General features: G+C 35.4%; 1 protein-coding gene across 5 annotated transcripts in view; it reads right to left on the bottom strand.

Moving 5' to 3' along the window:
• Nucleotides 1-27985, bottom strand: part of Pola1 (DNA polymerase alpha 1, catalytic subunit) — a 306054-nt gene that overhangs the window by 178697 nt on the left and 99372 nt on the right. For all 5 annotated transcript variants that reach the window (XR_015000445.2, XM_048449783.3, XM_048449784.3 and 2 more), the window contains 3 exons: nt 4762-4794; nt 3932-4024; nt 1778-1983 (listed from right to left, as the gene is read on the bottom strand). Coding sequence is in view for 4 of the 5 variants with exons in the window: in XM_048449783.3 (XP_048305740.1) it covers nt 1778-1983; nt 3932-4024; nt 4762-4794 (332 nt within the window). In the remaining variant the exon portion in view is untranslated. The remainder of the gene's footprint in view (nt 1-1777; nt 1984-3931; nt 4025-4761; nt 4795-27985) is intronic.

The following is a 27985-nucleotide window of genomic DNA, read 5'->3' as shown; positions in this document are numbered from 1 at the left end:
GCCCCCACTGAATTACTTTATTTTTAAATATTAACTCTACCAAAAATTTACCAGCCTTAGAATTCCCCTTTACATATAGTTCACTCATTTATGTGGCAGCTAATCTTTATGCAATATACAATACAGAAATGTGTGCCATCACATTTTATGTAATTATAAAATCCAGAAGCAATTATATTCTAACCATAAGTTAAAATTTATCTTTATTAATAAAGCAACAGATAGGATCTTTGGCCTCAAAATACCATCTCAACCTAAGACAACTATTTAGCTAGGTAAGAAGAAATATAAACTTCTTAAAGTAAATGTTAAAAAAAAATCTAAGGGGCTAGAAAATTGGCTTAGTAGTTAAGAGTACTTGTTCTTACAGAGGACACAGGTTCAATTATCAGTGTCCACATGACAGTTCATAACTCTAGTCCCTGGGGATCCAATGTCCTCTTCTGACAACAATCGGCACCCAGGATTAACATGGTGCATAGACAAACATGCTCGAAAAACACTCATACACATAATAAACTAAAAAAAGGAGAAAAAAATCCAAGATACCAAACTCTTCTTTCTTCAGCTTCATTAAAAATTGTTCAGTGTCCTCTAACTTTATGCTATTCCTCAAAAAATTCACATTATTCTACAAAGCCTCAAGAAAAAAATATAAATAAAGAAGCCAATATTTTATCCATTTCTGAAAAAACACAGAGCAAGAGTTTGACAGCTGCTTTACAATTTGTCAGAAAAAGAATCCTAACAAAAACATTTGTATAGCTTTAATTACTAATACATTTCTAACTCAGAGAAATTTACTTCTATTATGATCCATCTTTTCTTAGAAAACATAAAAGCTGAGGAAAACACTCTAATCGACAGCCTACACAAAGTAGTTTCATCTTGAGTATATTTGACGGCAATGAAGCATTTCAAATCACATTTCATAAAAGGCAAACCATGACCTATACTCAGATGATCAACTTTGCCTAATCAAAAGTAGTTTTGCAGAAGCAACACAATCTCTTGATTTTCTTGACAGCAGAAAAGACTGGAAAATAAGTTTAAAATGATGATATTTAGCAAAAATTAAAAGAACTTTTGAATTTAGCCATAAAGAAAAATTTTATTTTCAAAACTGATCTAGATCACAAAATAGGAACATGTAAACATGGCAAGTAACATGTATTAATTTTTTAAATGTGTACTTCATACATTAATAAGACCATAAACAAAAAAATTTTTGAATTATAATATTCAGTTTAAGGTGCAAGGCTAGTTGGTTGGATATTACTTCAGAGGCACACACAGTATTTTGACTAATCTGTGGTTAGTCAGAAATCATTTATATCCATATGATATATGAGAATAAAGGCTCACTCCATGGCCCACTTTTAATCACACATTTTAAGTTACAAAACAGGGAAATCAAAAAATTATGTTTATAATTAGGATATGGGAATTTGGGAGTATAAAATACAACACTTTCAAAAAGAGGAATAATAAAACAATATCAACAAAATCAACCCTTTAAAGATCTAGGTATAAAGATTTACTCTCAACATAAGATGTTACCTTTTATCTAGTGTTTCTTGCTATGCAAATTTAGCTTTATCTGACTTTCAATGTAACTGTAAAACTCTATTTGTAATATGGAATAATAATAGCAACAAAGAATTAAGGTGTATCCTTATGCTTGGCAGACTGAAAGGAATTTTACATAGCATTTGGATTTTCTTAAACAAAAATTTGAAGGACAAACAACAAAAACAAAATTAAAAGCTAAACTCACTTTCCGGTGTCCTTGGCAAGATCACACCAGTCTCTTCTAACTATATCTAATCCTTTTAGCTCCTGTTTGGTAATGTAATTCCCATCTGACGTTGGTTCAACCACCAGAGCAGCATATTTCTTTTTCTTCAGCAGTAGCAGAGACTTGAAAACACCATCAATATCTATTTCAAGCAGTTTGTATAATTTATTCACTTCACTTTTTACCTGTGAAAATTTCAATTATTTTATTGTCAGATTCTCAAACACCTAACAGGGTAAAAATACACATGTTATAAATTTACAAAAGTTAACCTCAACAAAACTTGAAGGCACATGTAATTAAAATTTATAATTTAACTTACACAACACAGAATTATTTAGGGTACAATTTAAAAACATTGAAGAACAAAATGAGATTTTAACATCACTCTCCAGTGTTTACTGGGAATATTCACAAAGCTATTGGCTCATGGATGTTTACTGTAGCACTATTAACACTAACTTAGTTGTGAAATCAGCCTAGGTGTCCATCAACAGAGGAATGGCTAAAAAACACTCAGTATATCCAAACACAATGGAATTTTTCCAGGCATGAAGAATTAAATTATAATGTGTGTGTAAAAATGAATACAATGAGAAACATCCAACTAGTTAAGTCAGACTCAGAAAAACAATTATAAGCATTGTAGATTTCATACACACACACACATCCATACACATATAAAATCATATGACATGAAAATAGAAACAAAAACTGTCTAAGAGAACAAAGGAGCTTAACTCACATATGGGGGTAGGTGGCTATGGAGAACATGCCCAAAGTACAAGGCAAACAGTATGACAATGTCTGTGTAAAACCCACAAGTATCTACAATGAATATACATCAATAAAGATAAAAATCTCAACAATTCAGGAAGTTGAGGGAGGATGATATCAGCATTGAAGTCAATTTTGGGTGGTAACAAAGTTCAAGACCAGCTTGAGCTATATAACAAGTTTTTATCTCAAAAAATATTTTTTTTAAAAAATGACAGAGATAATAATATAAATATTATCATTCCAACAAAAAAAAAAGGCTATGAACAGGCTCATTTCACTCCAGGAAATACATAAACTAAAAGAAATTATGTGCAGGTCTTTCTTAAGTGTAAAAGAATGCACATGTATTTCCTTGAAACTACTGAATTGATTAACAACAAGACAATACAATAACTATGTGGGTAAAAAAATATATAAAACTTTGATAATGTTTAAATGTTCATTATCACCTTGAGTACAGACAAATAACAATGTGCTGAATGAATAAGTGAACACTCTCTTGTCCTTTGCTGACAAGGGCAAGGCACAAATCATCTCCTCTAGGGAAAACTTCAAAGATTAGTGATGCCCACCATGAGTACAAAAGACCAGGCCTATGTACAAGTGAAAAGTACAGTTCTAATCCCACACTTTCCAGGAAGGAAAACCAGGTAATTTGTAAGGTATTTCCATTTTTAGAACACTAACACAAAATCTTAACAAATCAAGTGCTCAAGTGTGAATCACCATTAAGAGGCCACCAATGACTGGGCAGTGGAGGCACATGCTTATAATCCCAACACTCGGGAGGCAGAGGAGGTGGAAACCTATGAGTTTTAGGCTAGCCTGGTCTACAAAACAAGTTCTAGAGAAGCCAGAGCTATTACACAGTGAAAACCTGTTTCAAAAAATAAACAAACAAAAAAAGAGGCTACCAACGACAGCTTCTAAATGTCCCTTTGTATTTTCAAATATATTTTAAATACTCTGATAAAATTAAATGTGTGTGAGTATACATGTATATGTAGAAAGGCAAATATTCATTCAATCATATCTATGTATGAAATATATCTGAATACTATTGGAAATAATTTCCTTGTGAATGACAATACGTGAAGTTCTAATAGGACTCCATTTAAACTTTTTTCAAAGGAAGAATGTAATCTACTTTTTAAAGAAACCAACTGCCTTTGAATTTTGCCCTCAAAACAAATTAATATAAGGAAAAAATAAAGAATGAAAAATTTAGTGACACCCAATTTATTATTTTCAAAAGTATACACATGTACATAACACATGAACTGATTATATTTACTGTGTTAAATACAGAATTCACAAATCCAGGTAAAATAAGCAATCATTAAATCATCTCACCTTGTTTCCCAATTTAAATACTTCTTCCAGATTGGTGCTGTTGGTATTTATCATAATTGAATCAGTATCTCCATAAATAACTTCAAGATTCATCTAATGAAAGCCAAAAGTATAAAGATTAATAACAAAAACACACTGATCACTACACACAATGAAACTAAAGGTTTCTAGTACTAGAGACTATAGGTGTCACTGATTTTATACTCGGTATCTATACTGTAAGGCTACACAATTGGAGATTAAGCCTTTCATGAACTAGAAATGCAAGCATTGCAAGATTAAGAAAACTTTCTCAATTATCGTTTTAAAAATCTAGAATATTTAACTATATGTAGTTTCAATTTAAACAGAATAGGGAATTTAATAAAAATAAGAAGAATAAGGCAAGGAAATGGTCTACATTTAATTATCCTACCATGGACTTAGCAGTCATACCAGTTTAAGAAGTAAAATTAGGGATTTAAAAAATTCTGGGGCACAAATATTTAGTGGATTCTCAAAGAGTATTTAGTAGAATATGAAGTGTGCCCCAAAAAATCAATCATAACAAACAACACTGTGACACATACACTATAAAGGCTTGGAAATAAACTCTAATTAGCACCATTACTAAGTTGCCCGAAAGACAGGCTTCAAGCAGGTCTAGTACTAGATCTTATCAGGGCTGACACAAGAGAAAAGGCTGCAATCCATTATCAGGGATTATAAATGTAAAGGAGGTATACTGAAAAACAATTTCAGTATGTTTGGGTTGCAATTTCCCTTGAACATTAAAATGTCAGCTGGTATGATATTGAAGAGTTGTTTTAGAAAGCAATGTTCAGCATTACCTTCTGTACCATGTCTTTCGTGTGCATCAAAATCTAAATGAAAGAAAAGTCAACATTAATATATTACACAATTACAAAGGCATAAATAACACAATTTCCAAGCATCTTTAAGGCTCTTGAACGTTTCACAGCACCCAATCTCAAATAACAGTAACAGTAACATCAATATAATCTAAGTTTGCCATCATGCTGATACCTAGTAGAGATATGAAAGGCAATAACGATCTATTCCTGTATATCTTTAATAATCATGCATAATAAAACAGCCCTTAATAGTATGGTGAAGGTCACTTATTCTCAGTACTAAAGTTTTAATAGAATTGCATGACTAAAGAAAGCTTTATAGTGCTCAAAATCTAGCAATTCATACCCATATTCAGAATCTTAAGAGATGAAGAACAAAGTACTCCATTTAATTTAAAAATCTTTTCTAGACTAAATTCCTTGAAAGTGACTATATGGTCTGGAGCTAGCATAATGCCCAGTAAAATGATGGATTTCAATACAAAGCAAATGAAAAAAAATATGCAGATAACTATGAATGGGGTCTGCCCCAGGCCCACATGGCTACATGCTTTAAAACATAAAATAACGTAAAAACAGACAAAAGCAGATATGTTACCTTGGGCCCTATCAGAGGTATCATATTTAATATGTGAAGGACTCTGAGGACGTAATAATATGATGTATCGAGAGCAGAGACAGAGCAAAGAGATACTAAATCACATGCAAGATACTGCTATGCTGAGAGCACTTCCTACATTCTGTCCTTTCTTTCTCCAAGATCTCCAAGAGGTGGCTACTATTAATATCCACATCTGTTAGCTGTGAAATGACAAAAAGTAATTTCTCTGTCCTAGCCACAGTGAAACAAGGGTACAAAACTAGACTCTCATCACAATGGTCAACTCCATAAGCTCTCTAAATAACTAAGGTAACTATTACATGGAAGTGAAGTAGTACAAGAACAATTTGTCACTTTTTCACTACAGATTCAGTATATATGTTTTCCAGTGCTTTTTACTAAGAGCTGGCGACAATGCCTTCTGGTCAACGTTCTCACCACAGTCTGCAACTCTTCAGTTTATCTGATGTGGTATCAGACAAACTATAACCAGGCTGACTGCTAACCTCTTATGTTTCTTAACGAAGCAGTTCTACAGGGTGCATACTGTGGTGACCCTGAGTCCAATGCTAATCGAAGTACTAATGAGCAAGATCATCCAAAGGCTGCCTTAGGCTAAGGCCTCAAATCAAACTGTTTATTGGGAAGGGCTCTGCTATTGGATACGCAGTGAACTACAAAATTTAGCATCTAGCAGAGGGCCTGGTACATGGGGACCACTAACGAACAGTTGGGGGATAATGGCTGAAAGATCCTAAAGATAGGTAGTTCACAAGACCCAGGTAACAAATGAGGAAAATTAAACTCTGAGAGACTTCACCTGAAGATGTGTTTGATACAGAGGTTATAGTTCACTGTCTGACCTAGAAGCAGAACCTTTGGATTCATTTTCTTTTCACTGTATCCCACAGTCTTATTACAAAAGCCAATCCATGTGAATGTTCTAGAAACTATTAATCAAAAACTTATACATTACAGGTATTTCCTCCACTGAAGAAATGCATTTTTAAAAATAGCCACTGTTATCCAGAAAAATCTACGGGACACAAGGTACAGTGAATACAAGATGACTGTTCATAAATTCATTTCAAAGTGACAAGCCTAATATTAAAGCTAGCCATTCTGACAGAAAATCATTTTATAAGCACGAGCGGCCAGCAAACAGGGCTCTAAAAGATTGCTAAATTCATTAATAAGGCAGTCTGCAGCTATCTGATTTCACAGCAACACCTGCATATTTAGCTACTCATTACCAATTGGATGATGGAATTTTTTCAAGCACATTTCAAAAATCTGCCAACTTCAAGTGTAAAAAAATAAACTTTGTGGTTAATTTTTCCCTTAACAAAGTACAGCTGTTGAGAATAATTGTTCAAGATCTTACCCTGTAATGTCAACTGCAGCAGAACAAAGAGTATTTAATTAGCAAATCTATCCAGTAATTCAACACCTATTATATAAAATGCCTTCGTGATTTTATTCAGGATAATTTGCTAAGAGGGTTATTACTGACATTCAGATGGAATTTAAAATTCCTACGCAAGTCGAGTCATAATAGCAGTAATGATCTCCCCAATCAGGAGATTCGGTGTCACACAAGGCTCTCTTGCAATGCAGCAGCCGATTTCCTGACTTCTTAATTCCTGGGCTCAGCTCAGTGAGAGCCCTTCATGCCGATATTTCAGTCAGCAATACATCTTTAATGGGACTCTATTAAAATAACTAGAACAAAAATGACTTTTTTTTGGTTAAAAAAGAATGACAGCACTGTCATCATATCAATCATTGCAGGCTTTGCAGAACAGTGCCTTTAGGGGAAAAGAGGAGGGGGAAACAGGAAAGGGGTGGGGGTGGGGAAAGCAATAATTAAAATAATATCAGAAAGTATTTAAACCCAAATCTGAGCCTCTGAAGGCTGGAGAAAGATGGTACAAACTAGAAACAAAATTTTAAAAATTGGTTTTTAAAAGAAAATGGTTTGTTCTGGAATATACTTACAATATGCTGTTTACTAAGCAGAAAGTACAAGTTTTCTACATCAAGTCTAACAGCAGCAACCTAAGCCTACTACTAATATACCAAGCAAGACACCTGGGATTTATTTATATTTTCTTTCAAAACAATACTATTGTGTTGCAAAGCACTCAAAACTTATTAAATGTTTTTAGGTGTCATTGCAGATTAATAGTATTTATTATCACTAAACAATAGAGAGCATCAGCTTTTCACAGTTAAAAAAAGTTTCAAGGTCCTACTCCCAAGATTATGTCTATTAATAAATACTAACAAGAAACCCACTTTGATGCATAATCTATATGTTAAACATAATGAAAATATTACACTCTAGTGAAATAGTGTACAAGGTTAAATTCCAAACAAATTAGATATAAAAAAATGATAAGTGAAATCATAATGGCTACTTATGACACAGAGTTAGAAATAACTGGAAAATTTTAGAAGTAGATTAGCGTAACAGAGGTAGCAAAATGAAGGATTTTGAATGATAGGAAATAGGAAAGTAAAAGGAATGTAAATATTGTGATATTTGGTAATCCAGCCATCATCTAAGTGCTTCCTCTAAATTTCAGCAGTTTCCAAGCAAGACCCAGTACTACAATTCTACTTGGTGAACATTTTTTAAACAGAATTTACACTACATTTTCTCTCCACATTTTTAGTCTTTAGTTCTTATATATGTTTTCTCCGTAAAATGCGCAAAGAATAGGTGCTGAAAGCTTAATAAGCATTCTGTTTTCTGTCTTTAACATTTACTGCATTTATGCTACTGGGTCGCTTACTGCTATTAACATTAATTTATTTTCTCTAAAACTGGGGTGTTCTTTGTACCTAGTTCCCTGAACTGAGTTGGAATAAAAGAACTATATGCTGAAAAAGTGCTCTGTAAAGATAAAACATTATACAAATACTAACATTTAAAAAAAAAAGAAGAAGAAGTGAAAAAAACCTGAGTCCTGATTTAAACTACCAATTACTAGTTAGGTCTCTGAGTTTTCATTGATTAAACAAGGAGGCTGGGAATACCTCCAAATCTAAAAATCTAGAACTTCACGTTTGACATGAATAAATGTCTCTTTACTAGACTTGGTTGTTTTATTTCTGAAGCAAACTCACTTCTTTAGTATTAGGAAAGGAAGACAGTAATATATCCAGCAAAAATAACAACACTGACTTCAAGAATATATTTTCATACTTTTTGTCTTTGAAAGCTGTAATTGTAAAATAACTAGAACCATTAGTGCTCACAGACTGTCTACATAGCTTTATGCACATAGTATAAGTGGGTGGCTGGCTATATGTGTGGTACTTAGAAGCACCCAATTCCTTTTATTATCTTTTTCTACTCCCAGAGAGTGCACATACACATCTACAAATTTATCATGCTCTCTCATCATCAGTACCATTTATATTTTAGGCCATATAGTTCTTAGTCAAGAAGCAAGATTGAGAGGTTATAAGCTAGTTATAGACAGAGATCATGTTGTAAATAAACCTAACACAATTCTTGGCACAGAGCAATAATTCAATAAATAATCATATCAGGTTATGATATAATGAGGAAAACTCAGTGGTCCATTTCAAAAGAATAAAGCTATTATAAATCAGAACATTCATCTCTGGAAGACCTCTCCTACACACACACACACACACACACACACACACACACACACACACACACAATATGTATTCAAAGGCTGGCTCTTTTCATACAAGAAATGAAATGAGTCAGTTTTAATCTTCCAACTCAATCCACGGTTATATAAACAGATCAAGAAAAGAAGTTTTAGTCCAACAATAAAGGCCTATCAATTATAAACTTAACTGAAATCATATTCTCCTATACATTTCCAGGTAAATGGAGTTTGTTTTAAACCCTAAATTTATAAGTTAATTAGATCTTCTGGTAACTTATGTGTAAAGAATAGAAAACATGTTGAAAAACAATACTTCCTGAAGGGTTTCTACTCCCCAGAAGACACATTTAATGATATTTATCAGTATCTCTCAATTATTGCCCTACAATTTGACAGGGCTCTAATTTTGATCCAAAAATCTAAAATATCATCAACTATGGTTTCAAATTTTAAACTGAATCTCTTCCATATCTTACAATTTCTTTACTCGAATATGAATATTTGTCCTGTGGATCTTTATAAATTCACATTCCAACCTTAAAGAAACCCCCCTTTCACAACCAACATAGTTATTATTCTCCATTCAGTCTACACTTAAGTCTTTGGTTTAGAAGTTCAAGTTATGCTGGAACAGTAACGCCGGGCTTGAGGTTGTACCTCACACGGAACCCTGGAGAGTTTGTAGAGACGGCTGTAAAGCACACTTAAATCTAATCTACTCACTAACACAAGAGCTCAAGTATGGGCCTGTATACTCTAAAAATATTAAATTCCCTGTAAAAAGAAATAAAATCCTAAGAAGCTAAAATTGAAACTAGAGCAGGGGATATTAACCTAAGGTCAGTAAAAAAAATTGTTAAAACTCCTAGCAAAGATTTGAATATATGCATTTTTCTAAGAAGATGGTCCTCATTTTTCATCAGATTTGAAACTTTAATTTGCTTAAACCTAAGTACCCTTGAAGATACCCGAAAGAGTCACGAGAACAGAACTTTCTGACTCCTTAGGATTCTTAGACTGTCCCTAAGATTATAAACACTCCCACTCAATGGGTCTTGTCCCTAGCGTTTGAGTTGGGCATTTTCAGTCCCTACCACTAGTGAAATTCTCCTCACACACACAAAAAAAGCATGTACATGTTCAAAAGCTCTGAGAGTGGACTCCCTGATTGATTCATTTGTGGGGCTAATTAAGATGCGGTCAAGCTATGTCCATGCTTTAGTGAACATCAGCACTCAAGCAAGTTTCACACAACCTGATTAAAATTGACTCAAAATGTCTTACTTCAGTAATCACTTAGATGGAATGAATTTTACATTAGTGGGATCAAGCATGAACCAAGCCTCAGTGGAAATGAAAAGGGCTTACAGTAATAGGATTTATAAACCCACCCATTAGGTTAATGGCTAAATGATTTACATGTAACTTTCTCCCCCACCCCGCCTTCCCTCACCCTTTAACTCAGTAAAAACTATGCTTGGCATTTTCCACTGCAGTGCCACACACAAAGGAAATAGCCTTTCTATTTTGGGACATTCTAATTTCTAATAATGGCCTGGGTAGCTACCATTAACTCTTTCAAAGCACAAATAATTGACTAATAAAATTAAGTATTCTATAAGGCCTGAAAGTGCTTAATTGATCATAATTGTCTATTTGAGAAGGAGGCGTCAGGCTGGCTATGCTCAGATAATGAAGTTGGGCAATTCTGAAGCACTGCAATCAAGTTAATACTTACAGCTAAAAGGACATTAGCATTTTCTAGAATCTGCAACATTTTCTTTATAACTGAGGTCATGGGAAAATCTGACTAGAAAACTTAAAGCTCTCAACCTCTAACAAACAAATGACAGATCTAACAAGTTGTCACTTGTCATTACTAAGCACATAGCTTAAAGTTCAATCCTGAAGGAGCACATAGCTGGTAGTCTAGAGGACATGAAGTTGGAAAGTGACCAATGCATTGCCATCATCATTTTGACAAAAGCATTTCTGGTTTCTCCATGTCTCCTTTGTAGGATCAGTATGCAACAAGACAGTCACTGTGCTGCTTTTCATTACTCCCATGTACGGGCAGGTGGAAGAAGGAACTTTTATCCTTCCTTTTTATTCTAATTTTTTTAGTATTGAAATTGAACCCAGGGCTTCAAGAATGTCAGGAAAGTACTCTACCACTGACCTGTTCCCCAGTATGACTTAGACAGTTCTACACTGAATACTTTAGAAGGTAACTTCTTTGCTCAGAACTAAAATTATACAGGAAATTCTGTTTAACAGTGATCATCCTTTCAGTACACCCTCTTATAGTAAGGTTTTTAAAAAAGGCTATCCTTTGTATCCCTCTATCTTATTAGAAGTTCAGAAAAACAATTCCATGCTTTAAATCGAGGTGCCCACTTCAGAGAAACAACTTTCAGAAAGATATTCAAGTTTCAGGGAAAAAGAAATTGTTTTCATCTATTCAGAGAAATAAGTACTACAGACACTTGCACAGCCATTCTTCTAGAATATAAATATTTAAGAACCAAATAACAGGTTATCATTTATTAACCATTTTTTTCTCCTGCCACATTATGTTCTAAATTTTCAGAAAAAAAGTATGAAAGGAAATTAGAGAAAAGTCACCTAGGAGGGAGCCATAGAATACAGTCTAGAAGCAGTAATTTAAGATTTGTGTAAGAATCTGCTTTTCACTGACCCCCCACCCCAAAAATTGTCCTTCACTTCCAAAGTGGCATTTCTACTCGTCCAAGTTGGCCACGGCTCATGTATTTTATACAAATGATATGTGAAGCACTGTATTATCTTTTATCTTCTCGTTTAGAAGCCCCACCCAAAGAATTCATTTATTCATGCACCAAAAAGAATTCACTGAATTTACCATGCACTAGCTGATAGGGAACACAAAGATGAATGATTAAGCAATGACCTCTTTCTACAGAGCAATGGTGACACATGCCTTTAATTCCAGCACTTGGGAGGCAGAGGCAGGCGGAGCTCTGTGAGTTCAAGGCCAACCTAGCCTACAAAGCAGTTCCGGGAGGGCTGTGACACAGAGAAACTCTGTCTCAATAAAACAAAAATAAACAAACAAAAAGAAATGATCCTTTCTTCTGTGTGTGTGTGTGTGTGTGTGCGCGCGCACACGCACATGCATATATGTACATGATAGAAGCCACTGGAACTGGAGTCAGAAAAGTTTTTGGTAATAGACTGCATATAAGTGGAAAATGAATCACAGAGAATAACAGGACAAAGAGAATGAAGGAAGACTATGTAAAGAATATACAAACTGATACACAGAAACTGAGAGCTAATGAAAGGAAATCACATTGTTCTAAAAGTTTTTAAAATAAGAGTTTTATTCCTCCAATAGGAAGACTATAAAACATACATAGGGTTAGAATGGTCAGGGGAAGTGGGTAGAGTATAAAGAAAAGCCTGAACTATGAAAGAAAATCATATTAAGGACATGAGAGAGTGACAAGGTAGACTGACAGCATAAAGAGGTCTCTAAGACAATAAAAGATGTAGCAAATATTTAGGGTAGGAACACAGTGACCAGAGTGGCATTTTGTGTGCTGAACAGCATGAAAAGTGTCAGCAGGAATACAGAATCAAATGTATTTAAGAAATAAATTCTAGATGACTTGGCGACAGGTTGCACTTGGAGTAAGAGGACAATGGGGTCAAGTATAATGCTTATGTTCTTGACTTAACAACTACATCATCATTCATTATGAAAAGGAATCTGGGGAAGGCAGTTTTGAAATTGAATAGGACATACTTTAGGGACTTTTCAATGAAGAGTACAGGACTAGCAAGAGGTTCAGTGGATAAATGTACTTTACTGGGCAAGCACAGTGACCCGAGTTCAATCCCTGTAACCCTTGTAAAAGCAGAAGAGAACTGACTCCGGAAGGCTATCATCTTAATCTCCACATGTGCACCATGGCATGTGTACATGTGTGTGCACACACCCCTACACACTACAAATAACAACAACAACAACAATAAATCTAAGTGAAGATTGAAATCAGGCAAGTAAAAACTAAAATGCTCAGTAGAGCAGAGGGGATGTAGAGTATTTGGGGTACAAAAAATCTAGTTGAAAGATGTACAGTATATGAATAAGCACAATATCAACCCACAAATAACAGTCTTGAGAGATAGATAGCACAACTCAGGAAAGGCACAACAGAGAAAGGGGAAACTACACAAATGCTCACATCACAATCAATGATACTAAAATGACAGGTGCTCCAAGATCTTGATCCTTCATTCCTCCAGTACCTTCCATTCCCTATCAGCTATCATGTCTCCGTTCTCTCTGTCAAAATTGGCAAGTGTCATACAAATGAGGGGCCACTGGCAAATCTGACACAGACTACCAGTCAGACAGTCAGGCACCATATAATGACCTTGAATGAGACCAATCCTAACAGGTGGCTAGTACAATTGTGAACAAGGTCAAAAAGGAGGAACACTGCGCCTTTTCACAAGTCACCAAAACAGTTTCAGGGTACAACCTCCATTTCTGCCTGTTTTTGAGATGATGTTGATAAGTTTCATGGGAAAACTGAACAAGGATCAATTTATATCACATGAAAGAACTAACTTTAGTCTTACGTAACCATCCTTTCCTTTGCCTCTCCCCCAATATTGCAGGGAAAGTTGTTCTTTCTTACGCCAAATTTTGTGCCATTAGAAAGCAGTTGATTTAATTTATCCAGTCAAAGAAAAGATGATGGATCCAGACTTGGTGGCTCACACATAAAAGTCCTAGCTCTCAGGTGGCAGAAGCATGGCAGTCATCATGAATTCAAAACCAGCCTGGATTACATAGTGAGATTGAGGCAAGCCTGGGTTACAAAGTAAAGCCTTGCCTCAAAAACTGAAATAAAGCAAAACAAGACTGGGTTCTCCTCAGCATTCAAATTATATCCTTCATACTTTCCCAGAGAACTATGACCAAGTCAGAAGTGATTTTTCTACTTTGTGACTGGTTAGATTTCAAAACAGCAAATGTCTCACAGTTCTCACAGAACAAGTCACTGTTTATACAGGGCAAGCAGCTGGAGCTCAGAAGCAGGTGGAGGTGGAAGGATTGATACAACCTTCTCTAAAATCAAGGCCCAAAGATCCCACTGGATGGTAAGAAGCCAGGAGTCCTATAATCTCCTGTTACTAGGAATGGTGGTGATGTTTGTGTGTATGGGGGTGTCTTTCTCTTCTCCGCTCCTATCCTCTTAGACCTTATGACTGCAGATGGCATGGTGAGAATGAGACACACACCACTGGCATGTGGGTACTCAGATAAAGAATCCTACCAGTAGATCAGGTTGCTGTCAGCTGTGAAAGAGCCAGCACTTCAGCTGCTTCTCATTCTTTATTTTTAAATGGCAAAATGGACTCAAGGGAATGGCAGCCGGTTACCCAAGACGACACTAAAGACTTAAAAAGATAAAATCAAAACACTTGAGGATGCACAAACTCAAATAGAACTAAGGAACTGAACAAATGCTTCAGAAAAGCGCAAAGAGCATTTGAAAAAAACAGTAACTAGAGAGCATCTCTTAGTGACACAGTATAGGGGGAACTAAAAAAATGGGAATAAAAAGTTCAAAAATACAAATTAATTCCTCACCAATAGGATAATAATTAGAACACTGAGAACAGACCATTTAAATGTTAGGATGTATTCCAAAGTTATCTAATCAGTCTTCAAAACCAAAGGGCATACAAGTAAATCAATAAAATTTCAACAGCCTAAGAATTTCTCGATGTAGAATTAAAAAGCACTTTATGTATTCGTACACCACTACCAACATCATCACGGGATCAGTCCTGACTTAATTCTCGTTAGTTGTACACCAAGTTGGATTTTGATGTGCAAATTGCTTTTGATGATATTTCATTTTAAACAGATAAACACTTAAAAAATGCAAGCCAAAAACACCCTTTTGAGAAACTAAGAAAACAGATGTGAAAGCCATTTGTTTAGATGAAGAGGAATTTTCGCTTTTATAGGAATACAATGATTCATGAACAGGAAAAAAAATTGTCATCAAGTTTACTTCAATAGATACTCTTGGGTTTGAGGCAGCTTTCTAAATATGGCCATTGCTCTTCTTCACATCTCAACACTCCTGAAATATCTCAAGCTACCACTAACATACATCACTTTCATCTTTGTTCTTTAAAGTTTTCTGCTTAGTTTTAATATATTATGCTGAGGAAAAATTCCACAACTGTTGATACCATAGATATATTTTTTTCTATCACTTAGATAAACTGGACTAACTATCAAAGGCTTTTGTTGTTTATCAAAACCATGCCTGGGCAAGGCATGGTAACACACACCTTTTTTAATCCCAGCATTCTGGAGGCAGATGCAGGTGGATCTGGATTCAAAGCTAGCCTGGCATGCATACTCACTCAGTTCCAGGATAGCTACACAGTAAGACTCTGTTTCAAAATAAAAACAAAAAGAAACAGACAGGCTTAAGATTATTATAAAGAACACAAATCAACCTCTTAAATAATAGCTCTCCTCAATCTTGAAGGAGATGAAATAAGAAAGATGAAAGTGAAGTTTTTCCAACAACTTCTGTCCAAGAGAAAAACCATCTTTCTTGATTTTTGTTTATTGAGATACTAAAAACTAAACCAAGAGAAGAAAGAAATTTGTATTAGGTTTAAGGCAAAAGCTTAAGAAATTTCTCTTCTTCCCCTTTGCCCTTTTTTATTCACTCATATATTACATCCCAACAGTAGTTTCCCCTCCCTCCTCTTTTTCCAGCCCCTCACCCACCTCCCTTTTCCCACAGATCCACACAGTCCTTCCAGGGATATCAACAAAACAGAGTATAAAAAGTTACAATAAGACTAGACACATACCCTCATATTGTGGGCTGAATCAAGCATAAAGGAGGCTGGAGTGGGCCAAGTTAGCACAAAAAAAGTGACAGAAAAAGGTACAGTTGGCACCAAAAGTGTGACAGCTCACCAAAAAGCATAACAGAAAAGGGCGCGAAATTAAAAAGCAGTAACGTCACAAAGCCCATGAAGAATTTTCTCAGTCAAGATGGCGCTGAAGGGGAGTAAGGGGGTAGGAGATCTGACTTATTTACAAAAAGGATGATTGGAATTAAAGATGAGGTAAGATGACAAAAAGTGCCTGAAGCCCTCATTATCCCCATTAGAGGCAATAGGAGCCATGGGTCCTGCAGAAGTAACTGCTGATGTGATTGGCTAATTTCCCTTCCTCTTCTGGGATTCCTGGGCTTTTGCTTTAGAAGTTGGAAGCCATAAGGAAATAAAGGAGTTCCTTGTTGACTCAACTCCCTACTGAATCTGATTGTCTCAGGACTGGGGGCTGAGTGACTGAGCTGCATATTTCCCCTCCTCAGCCAGGGCCAGACATGGACAGACGGCTCAATTCTTCAGCAGGGTCTACAGAGAGACCCTGCACTCATACCAAGGCTGAACAAGGCAACCCAGTAGGAGGAGTAGGGTCCCACAAGCAGGCCAAAGATCAGATATAGTCCCTGCCCCCACTGTTAGGAGTCCCACAAGAACAGCAAGCTACACAACCATAGCATATGTGCAGAGAACCTAGTTCAGACATACACAGGCTTCCTGACTGTCAGTTCAGTCTCTGTGAGCCTCTATGAGTCCAGGTTAGGTGATTCTGTGGGTCATATTCTTATGGTGTCCTTGACCCCTCTGGCTCCTACAATCCTTCTTCCCTCTCTTCCACAGGATACCCTGAGCTCAGCTTAATGGTTTGCTGTGGGTCTCTCTATCTGCTTCTATTAGTTGCTGGATCAAGCCTCTCTGATGATGATTATACTAGGTTCCAATAAAGAAGAGCATCATTAGAAATCATTTCCTTGACTTTTTTTTTCTTTTTCTAGTTGTATTCAGTTCTTTCCTAGGTCTCGTGGACTATCCAATCTCTGGTTCCTAGCCATCCAAGCAATGCAAGGAGTAGGCTGCCTCTCCTGGTGTGGGTCTCAAGTTGGACCAGTCATTGGTTAGCCACTCCCACAAGTTCTGCTTCACCTTAAACCCACCCTTTTCTATTCCACACCCATCAGCTGACCTTCTGGCAGTCTGTCTTTGTAGAGGTATCAACAAGGCCTGTGAGTGTGAGGCAAAACTGGTTCATGCTGATCAACTTCTTTAATGAACAAAACCAAAAAATTTATGATTCTCTATCCCTTAAGATTCTACCACAATGCCAATTCATGATCACAGATGAAAACAATAACTTTTCCCAATACACCTGTTTGCCAATATTGACATTTTACTTCCTATAGTTCGGATTTCAAAATTGATTATCTTATATATAACACTTTTCCAAAGGATAGCCTCTTCCGCCATACTTATAGTGATTTTACACTGATGCCAAATAGGTCCTAAAATAATATGGGCAGCTACTTAAAATATCTTTGTGTTAACCACCGTTTCTTATTGTTCTCACCAAATACCTGACAAAAAAACAACATAAAGGAGGACTGAGTTAATTTGAGATCACAGATTGAAGAGATACCATGCAATATGGTAGGAAAGGCATGGTATGGAAAACAGTTGGTAGCTGAGATAGCAGAAACCTTAGTCTGTTAGGCTAAGGTGAACCAGGAAACAGAGAAAAGGGAATGCTGACACTCAGCTGGTTTTCTATCATTCCCCTATAATTCAGGTCAGGAACTGGGCCTACGTGATAGCGTCATCTTCATTCAGGACACATTTTCTCTCAGTTCTCTCTAGAAATGTCCTACTTGGCAGGCCCAGGTTTGTCTCTTTGGTGATTCTAAATTCAGTCAACTAACAATTACATCATTACAATCTTAGACCCTGGCTACTCTTATATTACCCAAAAGAATACCACCAAAGCAGTACGACTAGGTTTGCTGCCCAAGTGAAATGCATGGCTCCTCTACAGGCAGTTTTTAAAATGGGTACCACAGCACATAGATGATACAGAGAATATTTTGCAGATGTCAGTTCTCTCTACCCTAAGAATGAACACTTAATGGTCAAAATTTTCTACACTTGATCTTAGCCCAAAAGCTGAGAAGTGTTGGTCAAGACTAATGATACTTTCCTATCTCAGTCTACTACTTATGTTTATAATCTTAGGAGTAATACTACAGAATCTCTCTAGTTAAAATAAAAATATTTACAAGGGGCTCAGAACTGAGGGAATCATAAAAGGAGTTTTACTAGCCTAAAGGAATGTGTAGTAAAAACAAAATAATGATGATCACTTCCAACTTAATATCTTCCACTGTTTAAAACTAAAAGCAATGGGACCCAAGAGCTGGACTAAAGGAATGTAAAAACAGAGGGCTAAACTAATCACACCAAGTCAAAAAACCTTTCTCTTTGGATCCATTCCTATCTCTCTGAAAAGAAAAGAGGCACAGCTTGAGACCATGCACAGACCAAACAGTGTAGTCAATCTTTAAAAGGGTGGGGTGTTGACACAAGATGGGGAAAGGGGGTAAGTGGTTAGACATCATTTAAATATACTTGACAGTACCTGCGATACTTTTCTTAAAAAGGTAATCAATACCCAAGGCTCTAGCCAGGGTCAGATGTCTGGCAATTCATGTGCCTTTAGTGGAATGACCAATATGCTCTTCACAATTCCTCAAAATCCAGTCATTTCTGTCAAGATTCTGTAAGAATCTCTTCTCTTCAAGCCTCTCTGGATCCTTTTACTCCAGTGTCTGTAGCATCCGTTTCTCCCCAACCAAGGATTACTACACTTGACAAATATATTCTGACAGTCTACAGTGCTCAAGACATGACACTTAACACTGAAGATGAATAAAAAGCAGTCTGCACCCTTTAAGAACTGCAAACTATATTGAGAATTTGCACTTAAGAGTATTGACAGTAGCCTCACTTCTTCATATTTTCATTTTCATTTCCCCACTAACCCTATCACCACCTCATGGTTAATGTATAACCAGGTAATCTATGCTTCATTCTGAAAACTTTACTTTGTCCAGTAAAATTTTATTGGCAAAATTAATGGTCATTTCTCAGATTACATTCTCCAGTAAACACCTGCCCTAATAGAACTCTTTCATCAATCCAAAACAAGCACATATGTGAGCATATCTCAAGACATTGACAAGAGTCCCATATCGACATATTTGTCCCTCTTGAGAATCACTAACCTGTATCTGTAGCTAAAATAATCTATATAATCTTAGTAGGTCATGCTTGAGAAGTGACTTTCATAAAGCATACTAATTCTAAACATATGCATACTGCAAGAGTATCTAATGCTTGTTACCGAATAGAGTCTTTTTATGTTTAGGCAAACTTTTCTAAGTCTCCAAATATGCCAGATACCTCACCTTCACTCCATTCCAGTAACTTGGGTGAGAAGGCTGGCCTAATGTACTAGCCAGGTATCACTAACTGCTAACTGGACTTGGATAACAGGAATCACTGCAGTGATCAGGAAAGGAAGGAGATTAGAGGTAAAGTTAATAATTCTCAAGGCTCTCTCCAGAGGAATGGGAAATGCTATCTGGGGCCACATACTCATGTTCAGGAGTTTTAGGTATATATCCTTTTCCTCCTTCAGAAGAGGAAAACATTCCTGCAATTAGTTGCCCTAGAGTTCTTACAGTTTCTCTTATTATTTTACTAATGTCTGCCCACATTTTTGTAAGTCATCTCTTCAGCAGATACGATTACTCCCAGTGCTATCTTATTCCTATTGCAATCATGGCTGATACATTAAATAAATTCTAAAACAAAGGAAGCATTTTTAATGTGTTGCTTGATCCTCTTGAAATCAGACTCACAAGAAATATCACATTTTGAAAATCTAGGCTTTTAAGATTTATAAATTACATGTACTATGAACTTTCATTAAAGAATAACACTATGATACATCTCTTAACTGTGACATATTAACCAAAATGTTTAAAGCTCTATTTATTTTAACCAAAATTTATTACAAAGAGAAAGTAAACAGACTATCATCTCCCCCAAAAGGTTTTAAAGTCATTACAAGTGACTATTACTATATGTTAACTACATGATTATGTTTCCACGCATGTTACTGCACAATGAAACTAAACATGAAATTTGCTTGTTTTTCTCACATGCAATCATATTCTGCAATAGTCTCTTTAACAGAGAAGATATGTAAAAAACTGTCAACAGTTGAAAATGTTACAATAACAAAACCCAAAATATTTAGGACACATGACATAAAGTTATTCGAAGCTCAATTACTTCTGTATTTCCTTATTTGATATGAGTTACCAAGAGGTTCTGCCACCAGAAAATAAAAGCTTCACTCTAAGGTGAATATAAAACCTTAGAAAAACAGCTGTATAGCCATCAAGATTATTTTTCACAAGTAGCCAACATGAAGTAAAATTGACAACTGAGACAGGAAGAAGAGTAGGTGGAGTTAGAATAGAAGGAAATGAGGAGGCTCAACAAGAATTAATTACTGGTAATTACACATGCTACAGCCTCTCTTCTTTCTCCACCCTCTAGCTAATCAACAGTGGGAACAGATGTGGTCTGTGGTATTGAGGAGGGGGAGATGTTAACAGCTGTTTGGAGAACATGCCATTAAAAAGCAGCCTTGTCCACAGAAACCCAAGTGTTTTCTGTTTGAAAGAAAAGAGGTAATGAGTAACGACCTCAGGCTTACTTTGAACTTCAGTTCTTTGAGGTCAATGGAAGTCTTTCTCCTAATTTCTGATATAGTATGGCTATTTACAAGAATGCCTAAATACTTCTATCTCTTTCACATGTTATCCAAGTATTCCTGAAACCAGTATAAAAATCAAACTACTCATTATTGAGGAGAACATTATAAATCTTAGCTAAGATAATGATTATCACAAGAAAAACCTAACACTCACTGTCAGGGATACTAAATTAAGTCAAAATAATCCTAAATTTGCTAGATCAGTTTTATAACTTCTTTCAGAGTAAAAGTTCTATGCAATACAGAACTCAGTACCTCAGTTTATGTCTTAAAATATTTGAAGGTTACAACATACTGTCAATACATATGGTCTTTTCAAAAACTGAAAGTGCAAGTCAAAGAGTGTGGATAAATTCAAAGACAATAAGAAGCTATAATCAATGCTTGCACAGGAAATGCAGTTTACTCACAGAACAGAACTTACAGCCTCTTTCTGATAAGGAACTCTCTTTGTTTCCTCCAAACTCAGGGCTACTGGTCGGGCACAGTGAGGAAATCAATGACATTCCCACCCCATCTGCAATAGCCCCCAAGGTTTAGGGAACGAAAATAAGGATAAGATGATATAATCAATCTGTTTTCAGAAATAAGCACTTGATACATAACTCTTATGCCAGAGCACCACAAAATATTTAGCCTTCACAACCACTGAGATGCCAAAAAGCTACAAATAACTTAATTTACTTCATAAAACCAAAGTGGTGGTCAATAAATGACTGGTTATGCCACCAAAACCAAGCATTCAAAATTCCTCAAGCAGTTTAATAACTTCAAGTTATTCTCAAATTAAATGGTTTTGTGTGCGTGTGTGTGTGTGTGTGTGTGTGTGTGTGTTTCTTCTGCGTTTTTTCCAGACATGGTTTCTCAGTTTAACAGCTCTGGCTTTCTTGGAGCTAGCTTTGTAGGCCAGGTTGGCTGGCCTCGAACTCACAGTCACCTGCCTCTGCCTCCTGAGTACTGGGGTTAGTAATGTAGGTAGAAGGTGTATGTGTACATAAAACTTTTGCAAACATGAATATTTATATATATTTGTAGAATACAGAGCTAAATTCTCAGGTCTACTCTTAAGCAAAACTTGCACTCTTCAAAATTCATTCCTAGGTATTTTAGTGGACATCTTTAAAATTTCCATTTGGAATATAAAAAATTCTGTTTTGGAATATAAAAAAAATCTACTAAAAAGTTAGGGCTGTGGTGGCGCAAGCCTTTAATCTCAGCACTTGGGAGGCAGAGACAAACTGAACTCTGTGAGATCAAGGCCAGCTTGGTCTACAAAAGCTAGTTCCAGGACAGGCTCCAAAGCTACACAGAGAAACCCTGTCTTGAAAATTAAAAATCTACTAACTATGATTAAATCCTGTGAGACAAACGATGTTACAGTTGAGGATAGAAAGAAGGCAAAAGCTAATGTCAGAATATGCATTAAGATTTTTTTAAGAGTTTAAGCCTGGTCTACTTAGTGAGATCCAGACCAGCCAGTTACCTACATACAGTTGAGACCCCACCTAAAAACTTAAAAAGATTTGAAAAATGAAGGCATACATTTACAGCAAATGTCAAGAGCAAAGGTCATAGAAAATGTGAAAAAGGAGCTCCAAGCAAATAGAAAGCCAACAGTTTCTGAGTTTGAAAATTAGAAAACTAACAAACATTAGAAAGATAACCAACTATGGTGAAGGTGGAAATGCCTCAAAGGACACTTATTATTAGCAAAAAACCAAAAATTTTTATTAAGGAAGGGGCAATATGTAAAAAAAGATATTACCATTTTTTACTAATCCAGAAAGTATAAATTAAAGGGTCATTTGTACAACATTCAGAAATTATTTAAGTAAGTATAAACACTGTTTATTCCTAAGGGTTTCCATAGATACACTCCTAACTTTAGTTTCTCTACAGCTATAATTCCCATGAGGTCTAAAATTCTTGGGCTTCTATTCTACACACATGACAGTTTTCACAAACCTCTTGATCCTGGTGATAAAAAGACTGTACCCTTTCTTTGCAATTCACTAGGATAAAGCTATTCCTTTTAGTGTGCACTGCAAACCCACCTTTTGATCCCTAGAAATAATGCTAATTACCTGCAAAAGAGCATGTAAGTTTAAATTAATCCTTCATCCTAAATTATGTTGCTTTTCTGCATTAGCAAAGACACATTGCCATGCAAAATAATGAGGTGTTTTTTCCCCCTGATAGAGAGTATATTTGGGAGAAATGGGAGTTTCTGGCAAAAAATAAAGGCTTCATTACTTCAGATTTAAATGTAAATTAGGCACTCAGCAGCTTGCAAGTTAGGACAATTTTTCTTACACAAGATAAGATGAATTATATTTTATTCCTTAGATTTTAGCAAGAGTCACTTCCTTAGACATACCTAACCCTTAAACAAAGGCATTCTTTGTCAAAGCTAGGGAAATGTTTTTATTACTGATGTTCTTTAAATATGAATAAAAATCTCTTTTCTATACTCATGCTCATAACAAGCTGTTACTTTGGCAAAGAATATCTTAAATGAATATAGAAATAAAAAGAATATTTGCTTTCTATGTGAGGACTACACATATCGCCAACTAATAGAGAACTGCTTTTTTTTAGAGCTATGAACATATTATCTTTACATTTATCTGTGCTTTTTTCCAATTTCTTTCATCAATAAACACAGATTTTAGTATCCAGAAAATCTATCATCATAGTTAAATTTGTACTTTAGCATTTTTTGTGGTGCTGGGGATGAAACCCAGGGCCTTCCATATATATTGAACCTTCCATATCCAATACCATCATGTTACATCCTGAATATGTATTTTATTTGGTGCTGTTGTAAATGTACAGTTGTCTTGTGATCCCTTTCATATCGTAAGTGCATGGAAACACAAATAATTTTTGCATGTTGATTTTTATATCCTGTAACTTTACTAAATTAATTCATTATTATTAGTTCTAACATTATAGTGGAGTCTTTAGGAAACTTTAGTTAAGAAAGAGCATATTCTCTGAGAAGACAGTCTGACTTCTTCCTTTCTCATCTGGGTATCTTCTGTTTCTTTCTACTGCCTAACTGTTCTGACGAGGACTTAAAAGTCTTATGTTGAATAGAAGTAATAAGGGTAGGACTCTTCATTACCTTCCTCATCCTGGAGGACTTACTGAATATAATGTTAGTTGTGGGTTTGACAAACAGTCTGTACAATGTTGAGATACAATCATTCTATCTCTAGGTTGTTGGGAATGTTTATCATGAAAAGTGCTTAAATTCTATAAATGTTTTAGCAGTATATATTGAGATTATCAGATAATTTTAATCCTTTAGTCTCCTAATATGCATCACATTTGTTGATTTGTAGATGTTAATCCACGCCTGTATATCAGGGATAAATTCTACTTGACCATAATATATAATCCTATGCACTACAGTCTTTAGTTTGCGAGTTTTTTTTTTCCTTTCAAGATTTATATACACATGTTTATCAGTGATAGTTACCTGCAATTATCTTTTCAGTTAACTTTGTATGAGAATAAGACTAGCCTTGTAAAAACAGTTGTCTCTAAAAATTAAACTATTCTGGGGTTGGTAAGATGGGTCACTAAGTGAAATGCCTGCTGTGCAATTATCAGTACCTCTGTCTGGATCTCCAGTACCTAAATAAAAGCCAGGAGAGGCAGTGTGCATGTTTAACCCCAGCACGGGGCAGATGAAGAAACGCAATTCCCTGAAGCTTACCGGCCAAGAGGCCAGCCTTGCTAAATTTGGTGGGCTCCAAGATCAGTAAGATTTTTGTTCCTCATTTTGCAAATAATAAGATGCAGAGAGATGAAGGAAGATACCCAAAGTAAACCTCTGGCCTCCATACACGTGCACACACAGAAATACAAACACAAACGTGTACGTATGCCATGCACACACACAATATACATTAATGAGAATATTCTTCACAATCTGCAAAGTCAATGAAACCCTATCAAAATTACGTTAGCTTCCTCTTGCACAATGATTCCTCCAAGGGGGAGAAGATTATAAGACCTAGAGGTAGTGAATATCTGCAGCAAAATTACTTGCCAGACATAAGAGGACCATTATACACATAACTCACAATGGCTGTGACTGCGTGCAAAAGGTTTATACAAGATTAAGACAGCCAATATCGAAGCATAAATGAGGGTGAAGCTCATAAAGTCCCACCACTAGTTAAGGAGCTACTGGCAATCAATGGCTGTCGGGGTAAGGGTAATCGGTTTTCTTCAGGCATGTAACTCCTATACCCATGTACATACTAGCAGGACTAAATAGACACAGGCTTAAAGAGAGAGCACATAAAGTTGGAAGAGAAAATGATAGGGGGACTAGAGGAGGAGATGTAATCAAAACATATATTCATGTATGAAATTCTGAAACAATAAAAATAATAAAAATAAAATTTTCAATAGTTTTATCTACACAACAAAATAAGAAAAGTAAATTCAAATTTCATTTAGGAGCTACACAGACAAATCAATTCTGGCAAAGTAGAATAAAGGTGGAGGCAACACTACAAACTATTTCCAAAATTTCAATAACCAAATGAGATGGGTGATTACATCAAAACTAGACAGATCAATGAAAGAGAACAGAGAGAGTAGAAAGTAGCCCATGTATATATGGTCAGCAAACTTCTCACAAGGGCACTGAGAACAGACAATGGGGAAAGAATGTCATCCTAAGATATGGTAATGAAGAAACTAGATATTCAATTCATGTGTGAAGGAATATTTGACCCTTTCCTCAATAATATCAAGAAATGAGCTCAAAATGGATTAAGACTTAAATTAAGAATTAAAGTCCACAGACTTCTAGAAAAAGAAGGGGGGGGGAGGGAAGGGGGAATCCCCTTCACCATGATCTTTGGAATGGTATTTTGGATATAATATCAATAGCTCACACATCAAATTAAACAAGGAAACTACCTCTAACTAAAGGAGACAATTGTGAAAAGAAAACAAATCCTACAAAAAGAGAAGATATTTACAAATTATAGATCTTTTAAACGGATTAGTATTCCCAATAAAGATTGCATACAATTGCAAAAAGAATCGTGTGTGTGTGTGTGTGTGTGTGTGTGTGTGTGTGTGTGTAACAGCACACAGATTAAACAGACTATATTTAGGAATAGATATATATATACACAAATATATGTGCATGTAACAACATCAATGAAAAGGAGGGCCATGAATAAGAAAAAGAACAAGAAGGGGTATATGGAAGGGTAAATAGAAAGGAGAAATTATGTAATTGTAATAGATCTCAAAAAGAAAAGAAAAAAATCAAACAAATAATCAGATTAAAAACATAGCAAAGCAACTGACTATTTTTTCAAAGAAAAAGGAATGTTCACGAGGTATATTACAAGACACTTACCATCACAAACGAACAGAGAAATGCAAACCAAACCACGGTGAGATATACACCTTATACCTCTTAGGGTAGTTATTACAAAAAAAAAAGATGTAGCAAGTGTTAGTAAGGATATACTTAAGAGGAAATCCTTATACAATGTTATAGAATATAAACTGCTAAGAGTTATGTGGAAGACAGGCTGGAGTTCCTCAAACAAATCAAAAACAGAACCATCATGTGATCTCTGAGAATAAAATCAGAGGCAGTGAAATAACCATTTCAACAAAATAACTGTACCCACAGATGTAATACAGCATTACTCACACAAAATATGGAGACAATCTAAATAATCAATGATTAAAACTGCAATGAGACACCATCTCACTCAAGTTAGAATGGCTATTACCACACTTACATACCTTCAAGACAAGCCTGGGTATAATAGGAAGCCAAACACATTATTTTTAAAAATTGGCTATTAACAAAAAGACAAATACCAAGCTTTTATACCCAGTTAGTGAGAATGTAAATGAATACAAGCACAATGAAAAAGTGTGGATTTTCCTTAAAAATATTGAAAACAGGACTACTATATGATTTAAGAAATTTACTATTGGGATTATATTCTTCAAAAGACACAAAATCAGTACATCAAAGAGATACTTTCGTGACCATGCTTATTTTAATATAAGGTTAAGTGAAGCAGGCACAGCACAAGAGCATAAAACTGTTCTCATTCATGTAAGATTTTTAAAAGGAGGCTAAGAAGGGTAGAAAAGAAGTTTAGAAAAGATGAATCAAAATGCACTTAAGATTTTGGTAAAAAAATGAAATTCTGAAAGAATGTAAGCACTTATATCATAGAATAACCCTAATGTTCCAAAGTAGAGCCTACTTAACTTAGGCGACAAAACTTATTTACAATTTAACTAACTGAAGAAAAGCCTGACGGTTCGTACCGTACCAATGGTAGTATCTGAGAAGACGGAAATGGTAATAACCTGACTTGACCACAACACATTTGTATATAAATATCAAAATATAATTCTGTACCTCATAAATAAGTACAAATATTATATAAAAACAAAATTTTTAAAGATGAATAAATTATGGGAATGTAAAGTACAGCACAATCAGTTACAGTAATCATTACATAATATATATGTGTTTGTATATCAGTTTGGTTACAGTAATCACTATACAATGTATACATATGTCAAAACATATCACATACTTTGAATATGCCTATAATCTTCAGTTGTAAATTAGTTTTTGAAAGCAATAATTGTCCTTTGGATTTTTACTGTCTGAATTTAGTTTAAACAGTGATTCATAGAGAATCACACTAATACAACTACCACTACATGATTTCTTTTAAATCCATACAATTTCCCAGTGTATCTACTGTCTCTGCTCTGCAAAAGCATTTTAATAAAACTTGTGCCATCTTTGACTATGGCAAAGTGTTTGCTAACTACAAGAAATATGTCTCTAGTACATTCGCCTATTCACAACACCCTTCATATACATAAGAAGCAATGATAATCCTCTGAATGGTTTGCTCTAATCTGACTATATTACAAGACACTGATCTTTCAACCTAACTGTGCACCCATGGCAAAAATATACTCCTTAGCCATTGGTCTGGAATTTCCCCTTTATTCTGACAACATGGATATAAACAAAAGAAGGGGGTATAGAGAATATGTTTGACACCTTACTGAATTAATTCATAACACTCAACATTCTAACACACAGCATCAAGCTTTTAATATCAGCTTTACACTTGAGAAATTCTGTTAAAAGTCTTT

Source organism: Myodes glareolus, chromosome X (assembly GCF_982192425.1).
Source record: "Myodes glareolus chromosome X, mMyoGla1.1, whole genome shotgun sequence".
NCBI classification, from domain to species: domain Eukaryota; kingdom Metazoa; phylum Chordata; class Mammalia; order Rodentia; family Cricetidae; genus Myodes; species Myodes glareolus.
The sequence above is the reverse complement of the archived record's forward strand: the minus strand, read 5'-3'. Positions and strand labels throughout refer to the sequence as shown.